We start from the raw sequence: 14,175 nt of genomic DNA on the forward strand, positions 1-14,175 counted from the left end.
AAAAATAGCCAAATTACAATTGAGAGCCAAATCGGAGCCATGATCAACTTGGAGACAAAGAAGAATAACAAATTTAACAGCTAACTTTAAGTACTCTGACTCATACATATAATTATACAATGTATGTATAGACAATAAATAGCAAATTAAGCGTATATATGAGAGTTAAGTATGATTATTTATCAGCCCAGAAATTTCGTGTACGGCATCATAAAAACTTCACTATTAAAGCACGTTTAATAACTTTAGAATATGTTTTATCATTTAAAAAGTAAAAAAAATACACATGCCTTTATAAATAAATGTTAAACACGCAATAATATTACTTTTAACAATATAAATATATCAAACGAATAAAGTAAACGCTACGGTGTTTGGCGGCCTCTAAAGGCCTGTGTCGTCTATGAAATTGGTTTCTAGTTGAATATATATATGAATTTATATTTGCATACACTGACACAATATATATATATATATATATATATATATATATATATATATATATATATATATATATATATATATATATATATATATATATATATATATATATATATATATATATATATATATATATATATATATATATTGTGTCAGTGTATGCAAATATAAATTCAAGCTTATTCATTTCTTGGGCACTAAAAAGGGCGTTAAATATCGCACACAATGCACACAATGACCCATCATTGTGTTTTTGTAAAGAAGTATTGGTCGCCACACAGTACCAGATTCCTACCATTCTCCAAGTCAACATACGTCTACGTGTTCAGTTGATAACCTCGCTGCATCCCCGTGACTACGGAACAACCTTCATTTATCCATTGCTGAGGCTAATCTATTGACATCTTTTAAGAATGAGCTTCCCGACGAGACATTATAATGGGGACCCTCATCTCATTTACAAACAATAACAAAATGACGGGCAGTCGCTATGTCAGCGAGGTTTCGCACACTGTACCGCCAAGGAAGTTGACTTTGTATTTACTTGATTGTTGAGACGTGTACGTAACTGTGAAAAGACTCCGAATCATCCCTTTAACTTTAAGCTATCATTTATGAACATACTTTTTGCATCCTAAATTTTTCCAAGCCTCTTCATTTCTTGACAATTTTTGTTTTCTCTTTTATCTTTTTATCCAACGCCCCTACGAAAGAATGGCTATTACCGTTTCGTTCTTTACCGTTTTAACTTTAATCTTGTACCTACTCGAATAGTTGACAGTTATGAGTTCTAAAAGTGAATGGAAATTCAATATTAATAAACACATCAAATATCACTTTAAGAAACCATGTCTGAACAGTCTATGCTGGAATATAACATCCAACTCTTGTTGTAGATTGTATTTGCTATTGAGCAAATTTGTTGGTAACTTACATTTTCGTACCTTTACCATTCGTACCATACTATGATATGATTTCAAAGTCGCAATCTGTATAAATTTGACGATTTTGATCATTAATTTTGAGATTTGATTTATTTGATCTTAATGGCTTAATAATTTTTTTTAAATAATTATACTCCAGTTTTAACTAAATATTAAATACGATCAAGTTCAAAGATGATTTCTTCTATACTAACTAACTTCAGTATGACAACCTTTTAAACTATTATTACCATAATTCACCTAAGAGTTCGGACACTCTAAATATTCGGACACCCAGGACACTCTAAATATTCGGACACCCATAATTATTTTCCAAAATAATTTATTTTGTGTACCTAATTTTCGGACACTCAAAGGACATCAATCATAACTTTCACAGTTACCAAGTTTCACAGACAAAGATTATTGATTTTTATATTTACAATGCCTGGCTAGATTAACTAACCGTATGTATACACCACTATGACAAGTTAATTAGTTACTACCCATCCTAAACGATTTATTGCCTGTTGAAAAGGAAGTGTGATATATTTATTGGAGGATTAAAGAAACAACAAGGGCAATCAAGGGATTAAGAAAACATAGACATGACATGTTTGTAAAACGATCTACCAATAAACTTTTAAACTTGTACCACACTTATAGACTGTATGAAACAATAATCGTTCAGTTATACATTAATACTGCATAGCAATGTCCATGCTCTCCACCAGATCCTCATGGGTATAACTGTAAGTTATATGACGTCACACAGTGTGACGCTTTGATCTGAAGCCGATAGAATGTGTTTATTTAGTTCAGTGCATGTATAAAATGGTGTTTTAATTAACTTGATGAAGGATTTACACTTATAGGCGTAATAAATAAGTTTATAACCATTGATTACTAGGGATAAATTAAGCCTAAGTGGTAAAATGCAAACATGAAGAAAAAAGGCAGGTTAAACAAACATGTAAATAAAATGTAAAAACGGTAATTTTCTATGTATTCACACAGCAAAAAAAATAAATAATTTAAGGTGTCCGAACTCTTAGGTGAATTACGGTATTATTATTATTATTATTATTATTATTATTATTATTGTTCTGACAGTGACATATCTCAGTTAAAAAATATACTGGGTACAAAAGAAATCACTGGATACATGTACACATGTTCCTATTTTTGAACTTTTAAGGAGTGTGCTTAAACAACACAGAGATTTACAACAAGAAGACTTTTCACAATGCTGTCAGTGAGAGAAATGGACGTGGTCTCATTACAGTTGCCAACCACACCTCCAGACTTGATGACCCTCTGGTGTGGAGTAAGATCTGAACTTTGTTTTATGGACATCTGTCTTTATTTTCTTGTTTTGGTATATTCTAATTTCAGTGTTTTTTGTACCTTAAATGGGGTGGGATTGTTTTGTTTTAAATATATTTTAACTTAAGTAATATGTGAACAAAATATTTGTGTCGTTTGTTGGCTCATTAATATTTACTTAAATCTCTTTCCTCTTACTTTTGAACCTGCTTTTCTTAAGTTGTTTTTTTTCACCCCTTTCTACAGGGATGTGATTTGACCGCAGACTGTGGATCTAATGGCTTCAGCGGTTCTTTTGGTTACTACTTTATTTGGTGTTATTTTTGACACTTCAGTTTGCCTCCAATTTGAAGTCATGAGGGCTTTTCAAGGTGCTTCACCTCCTTTGAACCCCATAATGGGCCTAAAGCGCCCCAAAACAAATCCCCGAAATGGTTTCAGCCTGTCAGCTACCAGGACAATCACATCCCTGGTCTCTATTACTTTGATTTTTTGTTCACATGTTGCTATGAGAATATATTGATGTATGAATTGCATCGGTGCATAGGAAATGTATATAAGTCTGGTGTTTTATTATATTTTCTTAGAATATCATTCGACTTCAGATCTCATAGGATGGCGCAATTTTAAACTATCTACTTGGCGTTGGTCAACAGCTGCTGAAGACGTGTGTTTCAAAAGCAAGGCGGAATCTTGCATGATGGCTATCGGGAAAGTACTTCCTGTTACACGAGGGGAGGGGGTGTTCCAGAGGTCGATGGATTTCTGCGTTAATGAAATCATAGAAGGAAGATGGGTGCACATTTTTCCGGAGGGTATGTGTCAAAGGATGTAGGAATACAATTATTTCTCATTGTTGTATTCCTAGGGATGGGCGTGAGATGTACAAAGTTTTTGTTTACATGTTGACTGTGTGAAGTCCGATTTACAAGTGCCCTTAAAGCTGCACTCTCACAGATTGACTTTTTTGCCAACTCTTTAATTTTTTGTCTTGGAATGAGCAAAATTTTGCGTAAATGTCAAAAAACTGGTGATATAAAACTGCTGATAAACGATCTGAATGCAGTTTTTAATATTTACCCTTGAAATTTAATGTATTATGGCTAAACTACTGCTTTAAAAAAAATGAAATTTTCTGCAGTTTTCCAAACAATTGAGATTTGTTTTATTGTTAGTTATCTTATATGACTGCATTGAAAGCATTGGTGCCAAAGTCAGCTGATTCTGAGACAATCTGCGAGAGTGCAGCTTTTAAGTGTAGAACTTCATAAACAATACGTGCAAAAGAGTATGATTAAAGGGAAGTAATGCAATTTAACTCATTGTCTCTTGTGTAGTGTAGACAAAACAACACTCAGGACTTTTATAAAGAATTTGAAACTGGAAGTATGGACTTTTTCACCATTAATATTGGAAGTTTTTCACTGAAATGTGAAAGTTTTAAGTCTCTCGAACACTACAATTTTTTCCACTATTTTTGCGAATATTATGTTAAAAATGTATTAAATTGTGTCTTTAAGTCGCCAAATTCACAATTTAATAGTATAATTATAAACCAGGTTTTCACATAGTGAAACCTTGTTATTAGAATGACGAACTTCGTTGTTTGGGCAGGCGGGCGGCCGGGCGGCGTCAAACTCACCTATGAAACTGAATAACTTTAGTAAGGGTTGACATATCTTGACCAAACTTAGTCTATAGAAAGAGTTTATGGGTACCTTTCATGGGATTGCGTTTGGGGTCCCTAGGGTCAAGGTCACTGTTACTAAAAATAGAAAAACAGACACAGACTGAAGTTCATCTGTCAATCGTTAAAAACCTGGTTTCGTCGTATTGCGGCGTTTCTTGTTTTTCATGGTGCTACTTAGACTGATTGAAAATGTTAGCATAAAAATAACATTGCCACCATGTTTAGATATTTTAAACTTCCAAGCCTTCAACTTTTGTAGTTTTCTTAAAAGTTTTTGTTCTTTTAAGGCATCAATTTTGGAAGTTTTAACCCATTTCTAGGGAAGAATATACTTCCAAACTTCCATTTATGGAAGGAATTCGATCTCTCATGTGTTTCCAGTATGGATGGGAAAATCTAACGTGAAGTAAGCACACAAGCTGGTAAAGAGTCAGCGATTAATTCATTTGCTTTATTTGAAACATCAAAAACTAAATTACATAAAAATTATACAGAAATATCTTTGGAGAGTTTTTATAATAACATATATTTTAACCTGGAAATGGTTTTATTTGTTGATAAGTTAAACTAATTCTTTAAATAAAGTTTTCATATTTAAAAACTTAAGTTTCAATATTTTATTTGCAGATTTTTGAAAACAGGACTACATGTACCTTTTTTCCTATATTGCTAAACGAAATACATGTTTATTTCAGGGAAAATAAATCTGGACCAGAAACCAATGAGGCTGAAGTGGGGTAAGAACTGAATTTAATAACGTGTGTTTTTTCCACTTATAGGGGAATGGTGGCAGGGCCTTTGATAAGGAAAAAATTGGAGTCATTTTTGTCAAAAAGGGGGATATTATATTAACATATGTAATTTAATGTTCAACTTGTTTTCAAGCCTCTTATTCTACGAACTTATGGGCTTATTCATGATTGGTAATTTATTGTTAAAAGTCAATGCTCCTAAAGAGATTAAATACATAGGCAGGAGGAAAAATATATACTATTTTAGGAAAGGATTGGGGCTGAAAAAACACACTGACTTACTTTTTTACTGACAATGCTTTAAGGCCACACCAAATTGATATTTCGTTTGTCAGATTTACCTCACCAATTTTTTACCTGAGTGAAAGCTCCTTCATGCGTTTTTATTCAGTAAATTCGAATACCTGTAGTTTAATGTCAAAACTGCTTTCTTGTGTAACAATGCTGCGAGAAACAACACAAAGCTATACGAATGAAATAATTGTCTAAGATGAGTGCTCCATGGGTGGGGTATTTTCTATTTTTAAAATGAATAAAAAAAATTCTGTCATCCATTTTTTCTGCCGAAATCTTGCAAACATATTATTAAATTCAAACTGTATCTATTCTACATTTAGACAACTTTTGCACAAAATCATGACTGTGAAAATATCTATCAAATACAACTATAAACTCATATGTCATCAGCAAAAAACTTATTTCAAATTGGTACTTTTAATTTGGAAATAATACAAACACCATGAAAAAAGCTTTAACATTTATTTTATTTTCAGGAGTGGGAAGGTTGATTGCGGAGCCAAATATTACACCAATGGTCCTGCTTATACACCACACAGGTAAATGTTATCTGGAATGCATGTTATTTGAAAATTGAATGTTTTAGTATGATGATTTAAATATTGATTTATGAACAGGTGAGTAAAATCCTGTGACTTGGCCATTATCCGTGCACTGACCAAATGTAACATACCTAGATGAACATCAATGCGAATTTTCAATGGGCTGATTGCTCAGAACTTTGTTAAAGTTAAAAAAGCGTTTTTGAGTGGATTGCTGTTAAATTATAAATCTTTCATTCTTTCTTAAGTAAGAAAACTGAATTTCAGTTTACCTGAAAACTTTCTATTTATCACTCATTTATGAGATTTGTATGATTATGGCAACCATACAACTTTACACATTTTCATCATTATGCCAACATTAGTTCAATTATATTTTTGTTTTTTAAAGTATATTGTCAGAGCCTTGGTGTTGCAAAGAATTTTTTTAATTATGGTTTGCAGAAGGAGTGGAAAGAAAAAATCAACAACTTTAAGTTTGTGCAGGTTTTCTTTGGAACAAGTTGAAAGTGAAAGTGTTTGATTTTGCAAAATTAATGTCAAGTTTTGTAAATGTTAAATGTTGATGAACGTGTACCAAAAAGTGCTTTAATAGCTGATACAGATGATTGATTGAATGAAGAATGTTGTTATCATACTAATATGCAGTGTTGACTAACACAACAGGTTGAAGATTGTTCTGAAGTTCGGTATTTTATTCCACAAAGTAGGAAGAGATTATGTCTGCAGGTCAGATTTTGGAAAAATAAAACATTAAAAATAATTGCAATGTATTGAAATGAAACTTAATACAAATGTTTACTGTGACAATCTGGCGTAAATAACTAGTCACTCTGGCTAAAATCAGAGGTTTCTCGCCATTTTGGAAATAGACCTGGGGCCCTTCTGTCCACCTCTCATCCAACAGGTTAAGGGCACGATCCATACAAGGGGTACCTTCTTAGTGCCTCTTAAAGGTGCACTCTCACAAATTAATTGTTAACTTATTATTTGTTTTGGAATAAGCTCATAAAGCTTAAATATCTGAAAACCAGTGATATAAGAATGCTTACAAAAAATGTTTCGCAGGTTTTTATATTTATGTTCAAAAATTGATACTTTATGCATTTTTCTTAAAGCATTTGTAATGCTTTTAGCCATGAAACATTTATTTTTGATAGTTTCCATGCATTTTGCATAAATTGACTCCTTCCAAGACAATTCTTTTCATAAGATGTCAAAACTTTCAATCTTTGAGAGTGCAGTTTTAAAATGGACACCAATACTTGTTTCTTCAAAGGAAATGAACTCGAACGTGATACTATAAGCTGTCAGCTTTCATTGAAACCAAGCTATTAGAAATTAGTATAAACCAAATGTCAAATTTCAGGCTTTGAGACAGTGTTTCCCAATGATGGACGACCGCTGTTTCCACGGCTGGGAAAGAAGACCTCCATCTACATCAGCGATATGTTGGACTTAACTACTGATGTGCAGAAGATGAAAGACCTCATGAAAACACCGGTTAGTATTGTACTGTACAGTGTATATCGTTTTTATATGGGATTTTGTGTAATGGAGGGTAGAACAGTTTTACACCTGATTGATGTACACAAGAAACATATTAATTTTAAAGATGCAATCTTACTCCCAAATAAAATTTACCACAATTTATAATATTGTTTAAATATTCCAAAAAGGATAAATGTCTAAAACAATGGTTGTTATGAAGGACACAGAGTTTAATTTGAAAGAAATAAGCATAAAACATGGTGTTTCTACCTGATGAGACTATTGTAGACCACAGTAAATCTTTTAGCATTCACCAATCATTTAATATTTGTGTGCTTTCTGCTATTTAATACACGGTTACAATCTTGTTATCACTAATTAATTTTGTCTATATATACATTATTTAGTAAGTAGTTAAATGTTTATCAGTCAAAATTGATGTTTGTTATACATGTGTATGCATTGATTTTGAATAAGAGTGACACTTTAATGCATTATTATGTTTTACACATTTGACAGTCATGATCAAATAAAAAAAAAAGTGTTAAATGTTAGCCTTTATGAATGGGGTTTTAAATTGATAGCTACGTGGCATCATATTCCCCAGTTTAAAGAGAGCGAAAATATTGTTAATATTTTTTTATCTGTACGCCAATCATATGAATTAAAAGTTAAAAAACAAGCTGAATATTATATGAACAAGGGCATAGTTAGGGTCTTAAAAACTTGTAGGCCCGATTATTCTATGTAAGCTTGGAGCTTTTTATATGCACATTACACACACTTAATTATACTTGCAATGGTAACAATAAAATCAAGCAATACACCCTGCATATTTTATAAATAAACACCACACTTGCTTTGGTTAAAATAATACAAACTTTTGTGTTGTTTGAGTAGCTTTTAGTTTTTGTTGCATTTCTGGGTAATTTAGATTTTGTCATTTTTCAAAAACTTCGTAGGCCCAGGCCTACATGGCCTATATGTAACTACGCCACTGATGAATCATGTTAGTATTATTTCACTTTTTGCCAAATGATTATTTTTTTCTCCAGTCAAAGGGCCGGCCACCATGTCCTTAAAAGTGGAAAGAAAACACTGCATTGGAATAGCTGATTGACCATTGCAACCCTCCACAAGAAGTTGCTTTCAAATTGGCCTGTCCCCCTTCAGAATTTGTTTTTGACTATTAAAAAGTCCCAAAAACCCAAACAGGTACCGGGTACCTCCTCTATACATTGTTTTATTAACCAGGTTTTCAACGAAAACCGGGTTATTAGAATGAGGTTGTCGTTGGGCGGGCAGGCGGGCGGGCGTTAAACATTGGTTTCTGTTCAATAACTTTAGTTAGCACTGACCAATATTGATGAAACTTGGTGTGTAGGTAGCTTATGTACAGAGCTAGCTTGGGATTGCTTTTGAGGAGGGTGGGGCTAAGGTCAAGGTCACTGTTACTAAAAATTTAAAAATGGTGTATGCCCAATAACTTTAGTTAGCATGGATAGATATTGATAAAACTTGGTGTGTAGGTAGCTTATGTACAGAGCTAGCTTGGGATTGCTTTTGAGGGGGGGGGGGGTGGGGGGTGGAGCTAAGGTCAAGGTCACTGTTACTAAAAATAGAAAAATGGTTTCTGCCCAATAACTTTAGTTAGGATTGATAGATATTGACGAAATTTTGTGTGTAGGTACGAGGGTTGATCCAGAATTACGTGGACTTTTTTAATAATTCAAATATCATTTCACATAGAACGTAGAAACTTCACACACAATACATATAACATATCTTATATAATTCCTGCAATTTTCAGAGCAAAATATAGAATTTTCGCTAAAGTACAATCATATTACAACATATGGTTGAACCTGACCGGCGCAGTCCAGTGACGTCAATGACGTTGCGCTGATAAAGCGTCATATTTTGTTACCAACCAACACTGACGCATAGTCAACTTCATTTATTATGATAAACATAAATAAATAGAAAAATAAATAAATAGTATTAATATAAAAAATAATAATTAATTAATTATTTAAAAAAATAACGCCTTTTCAAAGTAACCCGGTTCATTAATGGTTCACCTTCCTGTGCAAATCTTTGCAGTCTTTGAATAACGCATACATTTTTCTCTCTCGTCCTTTCATAGCAATTGAGGGACCCATCTCGCACAAACTTTTCGCACACCTTAATCTTCTCTTAAAACCCTTTGGACTTCTGTACCCTGCCCCGACTGTGCTTGCTACGACGTGCTGTCAAACGGCGATCCCCTCTGATGACATTCCTTACCAACGTCGAAAACGTCGTGCCTCTTGTCTTTTTCTGTCCCTTTTCCTTATCGTCTTCTATGAAATATCATTGTTCTCTTAAACGTTAATGCCAGTTAAATACTAATGAACGGCACATGTTGCTTTATTTCCACCTCGGCCATCATTATCATAATCTGTGTCCGCGTTTTCCCCAATTCAACGCAAATCTTCATCGTCTCGCGCTTATTCAAAGTCCAATGACGCCATGTTGTATCCCAGACTGTGCTTGTAATCAAGTCAGAATATTACGACTTTTAAATGGACGTCAGAAATTTGAAAAGTATATTCGTATGAAGTCAGCATTTAATATGATGCAATTTGGTGGAATTTCATAGAAAAACATGGAAGAAAAGCATGTTGTAAGAGATACATAAAACGTTTGTGAACGTTCATTTTAGACTGTGCGCCAACCGCCCGTTCCTGTTATCTAAGAACCCGTAATTTTTCAATACTCATAAATTTTACAGATCTAAATTTCATACCGTCTATGCAGAATACTTCAAATAAGATATGTATGAATTTTAAAATGATTTGGACTAAAAATATAGAAATTATGTAAGAAGTCCACGTAATTCTGGATCACCCCTCGTACTAGTAGCTTATGTGAAGAGCAAGCTTGGAATTTCTTTTGAGGGGATGGGGTCAAGGTCACTGTTACTAAAAATAGAAAAATGGTTTCTGCTCAATAACTTTAGTTAGCATTGATAGATATTGATGAAACTTAGAACGAAGGTAGCTTATGTGAAGAGCTAGCTTGGGAGGTGGGGTCAAGGTCACTGTTCCTAAAAATAGAAAAATGTTTTTCTGCCCAACAACTTAGTTAGAATTGATGGATAGTGATGAATCTTAGTGTGAATATAGCTTATATGAAGCTGCAGATTGAACTTGCTCATACAACAAACTAATTGGCTATAATTTCTGATTGCCCATAACAAAAACCTGGTTTCGTCGCATTGCGGCGCTTCTAGTTACTGTTTAAATGGAACAGCTTATTAGCTAGCTAGTCAATGGAACAGCTTATTGACTTTTGCACATTTCAGGAGGAGATGAGGCAAAGATTGACAGACATCATTGAGGAAGAAATGGCAACTCTCAAATTAAAGGCAGAGCAATTCCATGAACAGTGTTTTGGACAAATGCACTCTTCCATCAGCCAAGCTATTTCACCTACAAATCAAAATCAGATGGACTTTTCCAAGTGTGAAGCAGGTGACAAAGCAGGTGGCCAAATGGACTCTTCCATTTCAGGAAATGATGACAATGCTTCATACCCTGAGGAACGGAATATTCTAAATATTGAAAATGATGAGAATAGTGCAAATGATAATGGTGTCAAGAAAGAATTTGAAAAAAAACAAAGTCAATGAAAGCAAACCTCTTTATACCGGTAACTTGTTGAACTCAGGAATTTCTGTTATTATCCTCCCATGTAAAGAAGCAGGGGTACATGCTTTGCACATGTTGGTTCTTTGGAAAGTCTTAAACCAAATGTTGTCCGATTGGTAATTAGTGAATGCTTTGGCCTTAAGTCCTAAAACTTGTTAGGGAGGCTGGCCATGACCAGCAGATAACCTTCTTTTGAGGTCAGTAGTCATGGTAGCAGTGACCTTAAACAAAAAAAAAATTGTTGGATCAATAACTAAAATATTCATGAGCCTACATTCTTCAAACTTTGTAGGGAGGTTCTTTATGACCTGTATATTACCTCTATTGATTTTGAGGTCAATGTGACCTTGAACACAAAAAACATACAGAGAAGGCTTGGACATTCTGTCCTCAGACTTGGTGGGGTGATTGTTTGTGACCTGTAGATATTGACCCTTTTAAAAGTAGACCAGTCACGGCCACCTTTCAAAACCGGTATCGAAAAAATACATAAATACAATGATTGATAACTAAAATGTTTTGGTTGAAAGTTGTGAGGAACTGACCATTGTCATAATATTTTAAACATATTGGTTACCACTTATATTAACCTTAATGCATATATCTATAGATATATCTCTTATGAGAAGCAAATGTGAAATGACATAAAAAGAAAGGAAAGGGACAAAGGATTTAATAAATTGTGCATAGACCGAGAATATAACAATTATGTAGGTAAAAAGTGTTCACTGCCATGACAGGATAATTAGTATTCACACTCTAGCTAATCATACATAACGGAACATACACGCCTGGGAAACACTCACACTACCTATAATTTTGACACCTGGTTACATTACATTACATGCATGTTTAAATGGAGACTTATAACTCATTAACTCCTATGGAAACAATTCGAACAGGTCAATAACTCTACTCTTGGTAGTGACTGGTCATATCCTTTATCGAGATGATTCATTGACAGCTATTAGGGGGCCAAACATCTCTGGTTTAAGAATTGTTTCTATCTAAAATTCAGGGAGCAATGACTTTGTGATAGAAATTGGAGTACTGGTACTGTTAATTTTTATAGATATTTTTATAATATATAATTTTTTCAAAATTATGTTGTTCAATTTATTATCAGGTTGATGCAAGGAGGTATCCAAACCTTTTATGGAAATATGAATATGATGTTCATTTTGATACCAGAACCTTTTATTTATACAATTAAAGGGATAAGACACCAGATGGTCCCAAAATACAAATAAAGCATTTTCTCAAAACAAGACTAGAATTGTGAATACCTACCAATAAGAGGCCAATTTTACATCATTTTACATGATTACAAAAATATTTTGGCGCTGCTTTAGCTGAGTTTAACATTTAAAAATAGTGCATAATGGTTTCCCAGTTTATAATGTAGCATTTGAAAGTCACATAATCAGTACTGATAAATATACCAACAATTTTTTTTTTTATGTAAGTTTTTGACAATTTTTTGTTATTCTTCCAATTGTATCTTCTGGTGTCTAGTCCCTTTGATTTAAAGGGACTAGAAAGCTAAGCAATTTATTTTTGTGATTAAAAATACTCTGTTTGAACATGTGTTTATATTATTTTTGGTGCCCTAAATGAAGCACCAGGCTTCCATTAAAAAATTGTAACTGGAAGTATGAACTTCCTTGCCATCCATTTTGAAAGGTTTGAATCTGAACAAATTGTTTTTGGTGTGTAAATACTTGTGAACAGTGATCAATTGCTATAAATAGTCAAAGAAATGAAACAAAAGGCATGATTTAATACACTTGTGCCTGAGATCAATGAGTGAAGATTTATAAAATTTAGGACTTTTTATTACTTTGAATGTTAAAAGAAGATGAGCGTAAGGGGATGTCAACGTTCATCTGTTCTAGTTTTCAGTCGAGCAAGGGGCATAACTTAACAATTAGCTATCCTTGCTGTTGTCCATGGCAACATGTGTCCAACCCTGCAATGAGATGAGTGCTGCACAAATTGTTCTTTTTCAGGTAAAAGGTCAAGTTAACGATTTGATAATGTAAACTGCTGATTTAAGGGGTGATTTGCCGGTCAAGGGCAAACTACCACTCAGGTTTGAGGACTTCTCAGTTTTCAAGTGTTGACAACGACCTTGACCTTCTGCACTCAAAATGAAGAGTTTATCTTTTGGTTCATATCAAATGAGGTTTCCTTATCCTAATTTGAACAGTTGATTCTAGTTTTTGTCCAGACAAACCTACCAGATGATAATCTTACAAACTTACAAGGGGAAATACAGCTGTTGAATATAATTGTGACATTTGACCTCACAATAGGAATTATCTACTGGCTTAGGGCTAGGTCCTTGTGAAGTTTCATGATTCTTGGCAAAACATTTCATTTTCAAACACAAGGGTCACTTTTGATATCCTTTTCAACATTGTACTACTCTTTTGTTATTTTCTGATTTTTTTTTAATAAATTCATGACCTTGACCTTTAAAATACCAGCTCATTGTTTAAAGGGAGAACTGCTTACCAAGAGCAAATAAACTCTGAAGTTGTATGGACCATCTTCATACTATTGTCAAATTACCAGTATTGTTTACATTTTGTTTGGTACAAATATTGCCCTTTAGTCTCAACCTTGATTTATCGTAGTAATCTAGAATTATCCTACCCATCAAGGTCATCTTTCATCATTGAATAAAACTTTTTATTCTAACCTTGACCTTAAACCTACTGGTCAAACAACTAGTATGGGTCATCTACTGATTAACAAGAGATTTGTTCAGCAATTTGCACCCTGAGCATCACTTTGTAAAAAACATTTTCTAGATGGAAACAGGTGTCAAGAGAATGCAAATCAACTACTGGTCAAAGAACAGCAAACCAATTAGGCTATGCCAGTTGAGCATAGGCCCTCATGGACCAAAAAGACAGCTGATTTGTCAATGACATTGGATGCCTTTGAGGCAGTTTTAAGATTATGACCATTTAAAGTGTGAGAATAGTAGGTAAAGTTTTTAATCATGTTCAGATG

At 33.5% G+C, this 14,175-nt stretch overlaps 1 protein-coding gene across 1 annotated transcript; it reads left to right on the forward strand.

Annotated features, from left to right (window-relative positions):
• Positions 1-1,202: 1,202 nt before the first annotated feature.
• On the forward strand, positions 1,203-14,009 carry LOC128216594 (tafazzin-like). Its single transcript, XM_052923209.1, has 7 exons — positions 1,203-1,366; positions 2,563-2,691; positions 3,296-3,505; positions 5,076-5,117; positions 5,906-5,968; positions 7,341-7,474; positions 10,809-14,009. Exons 1-7 carry the CDS (start codon positions 1,225-1,227, stop codon positions 11,133-11,135), a joined length of 1,047 nt encoding a protein of 348 aa, XP_052779169.1. The 5' UTR covers positions 1,203-1,224; the 3' UTR covers positions 11,136-14,009.
• The last annotated feature ends 166 nt before the right edge of the window (positions 14,010-14,175 follow it).

The sequence above is a fragment of the Mya arenaria genome, chromosome 14, assembly GCF_026914265.1.
Source record: "Mya arenaria isolate MELC-2E11 chromosome 14, ASM2691426v1".
Taxonomy (NCBI): Eukaryota; Metazoa; Mollusca; class Bivalvia; order Myida; family Myidae; genus Mya; species Mya arenaria.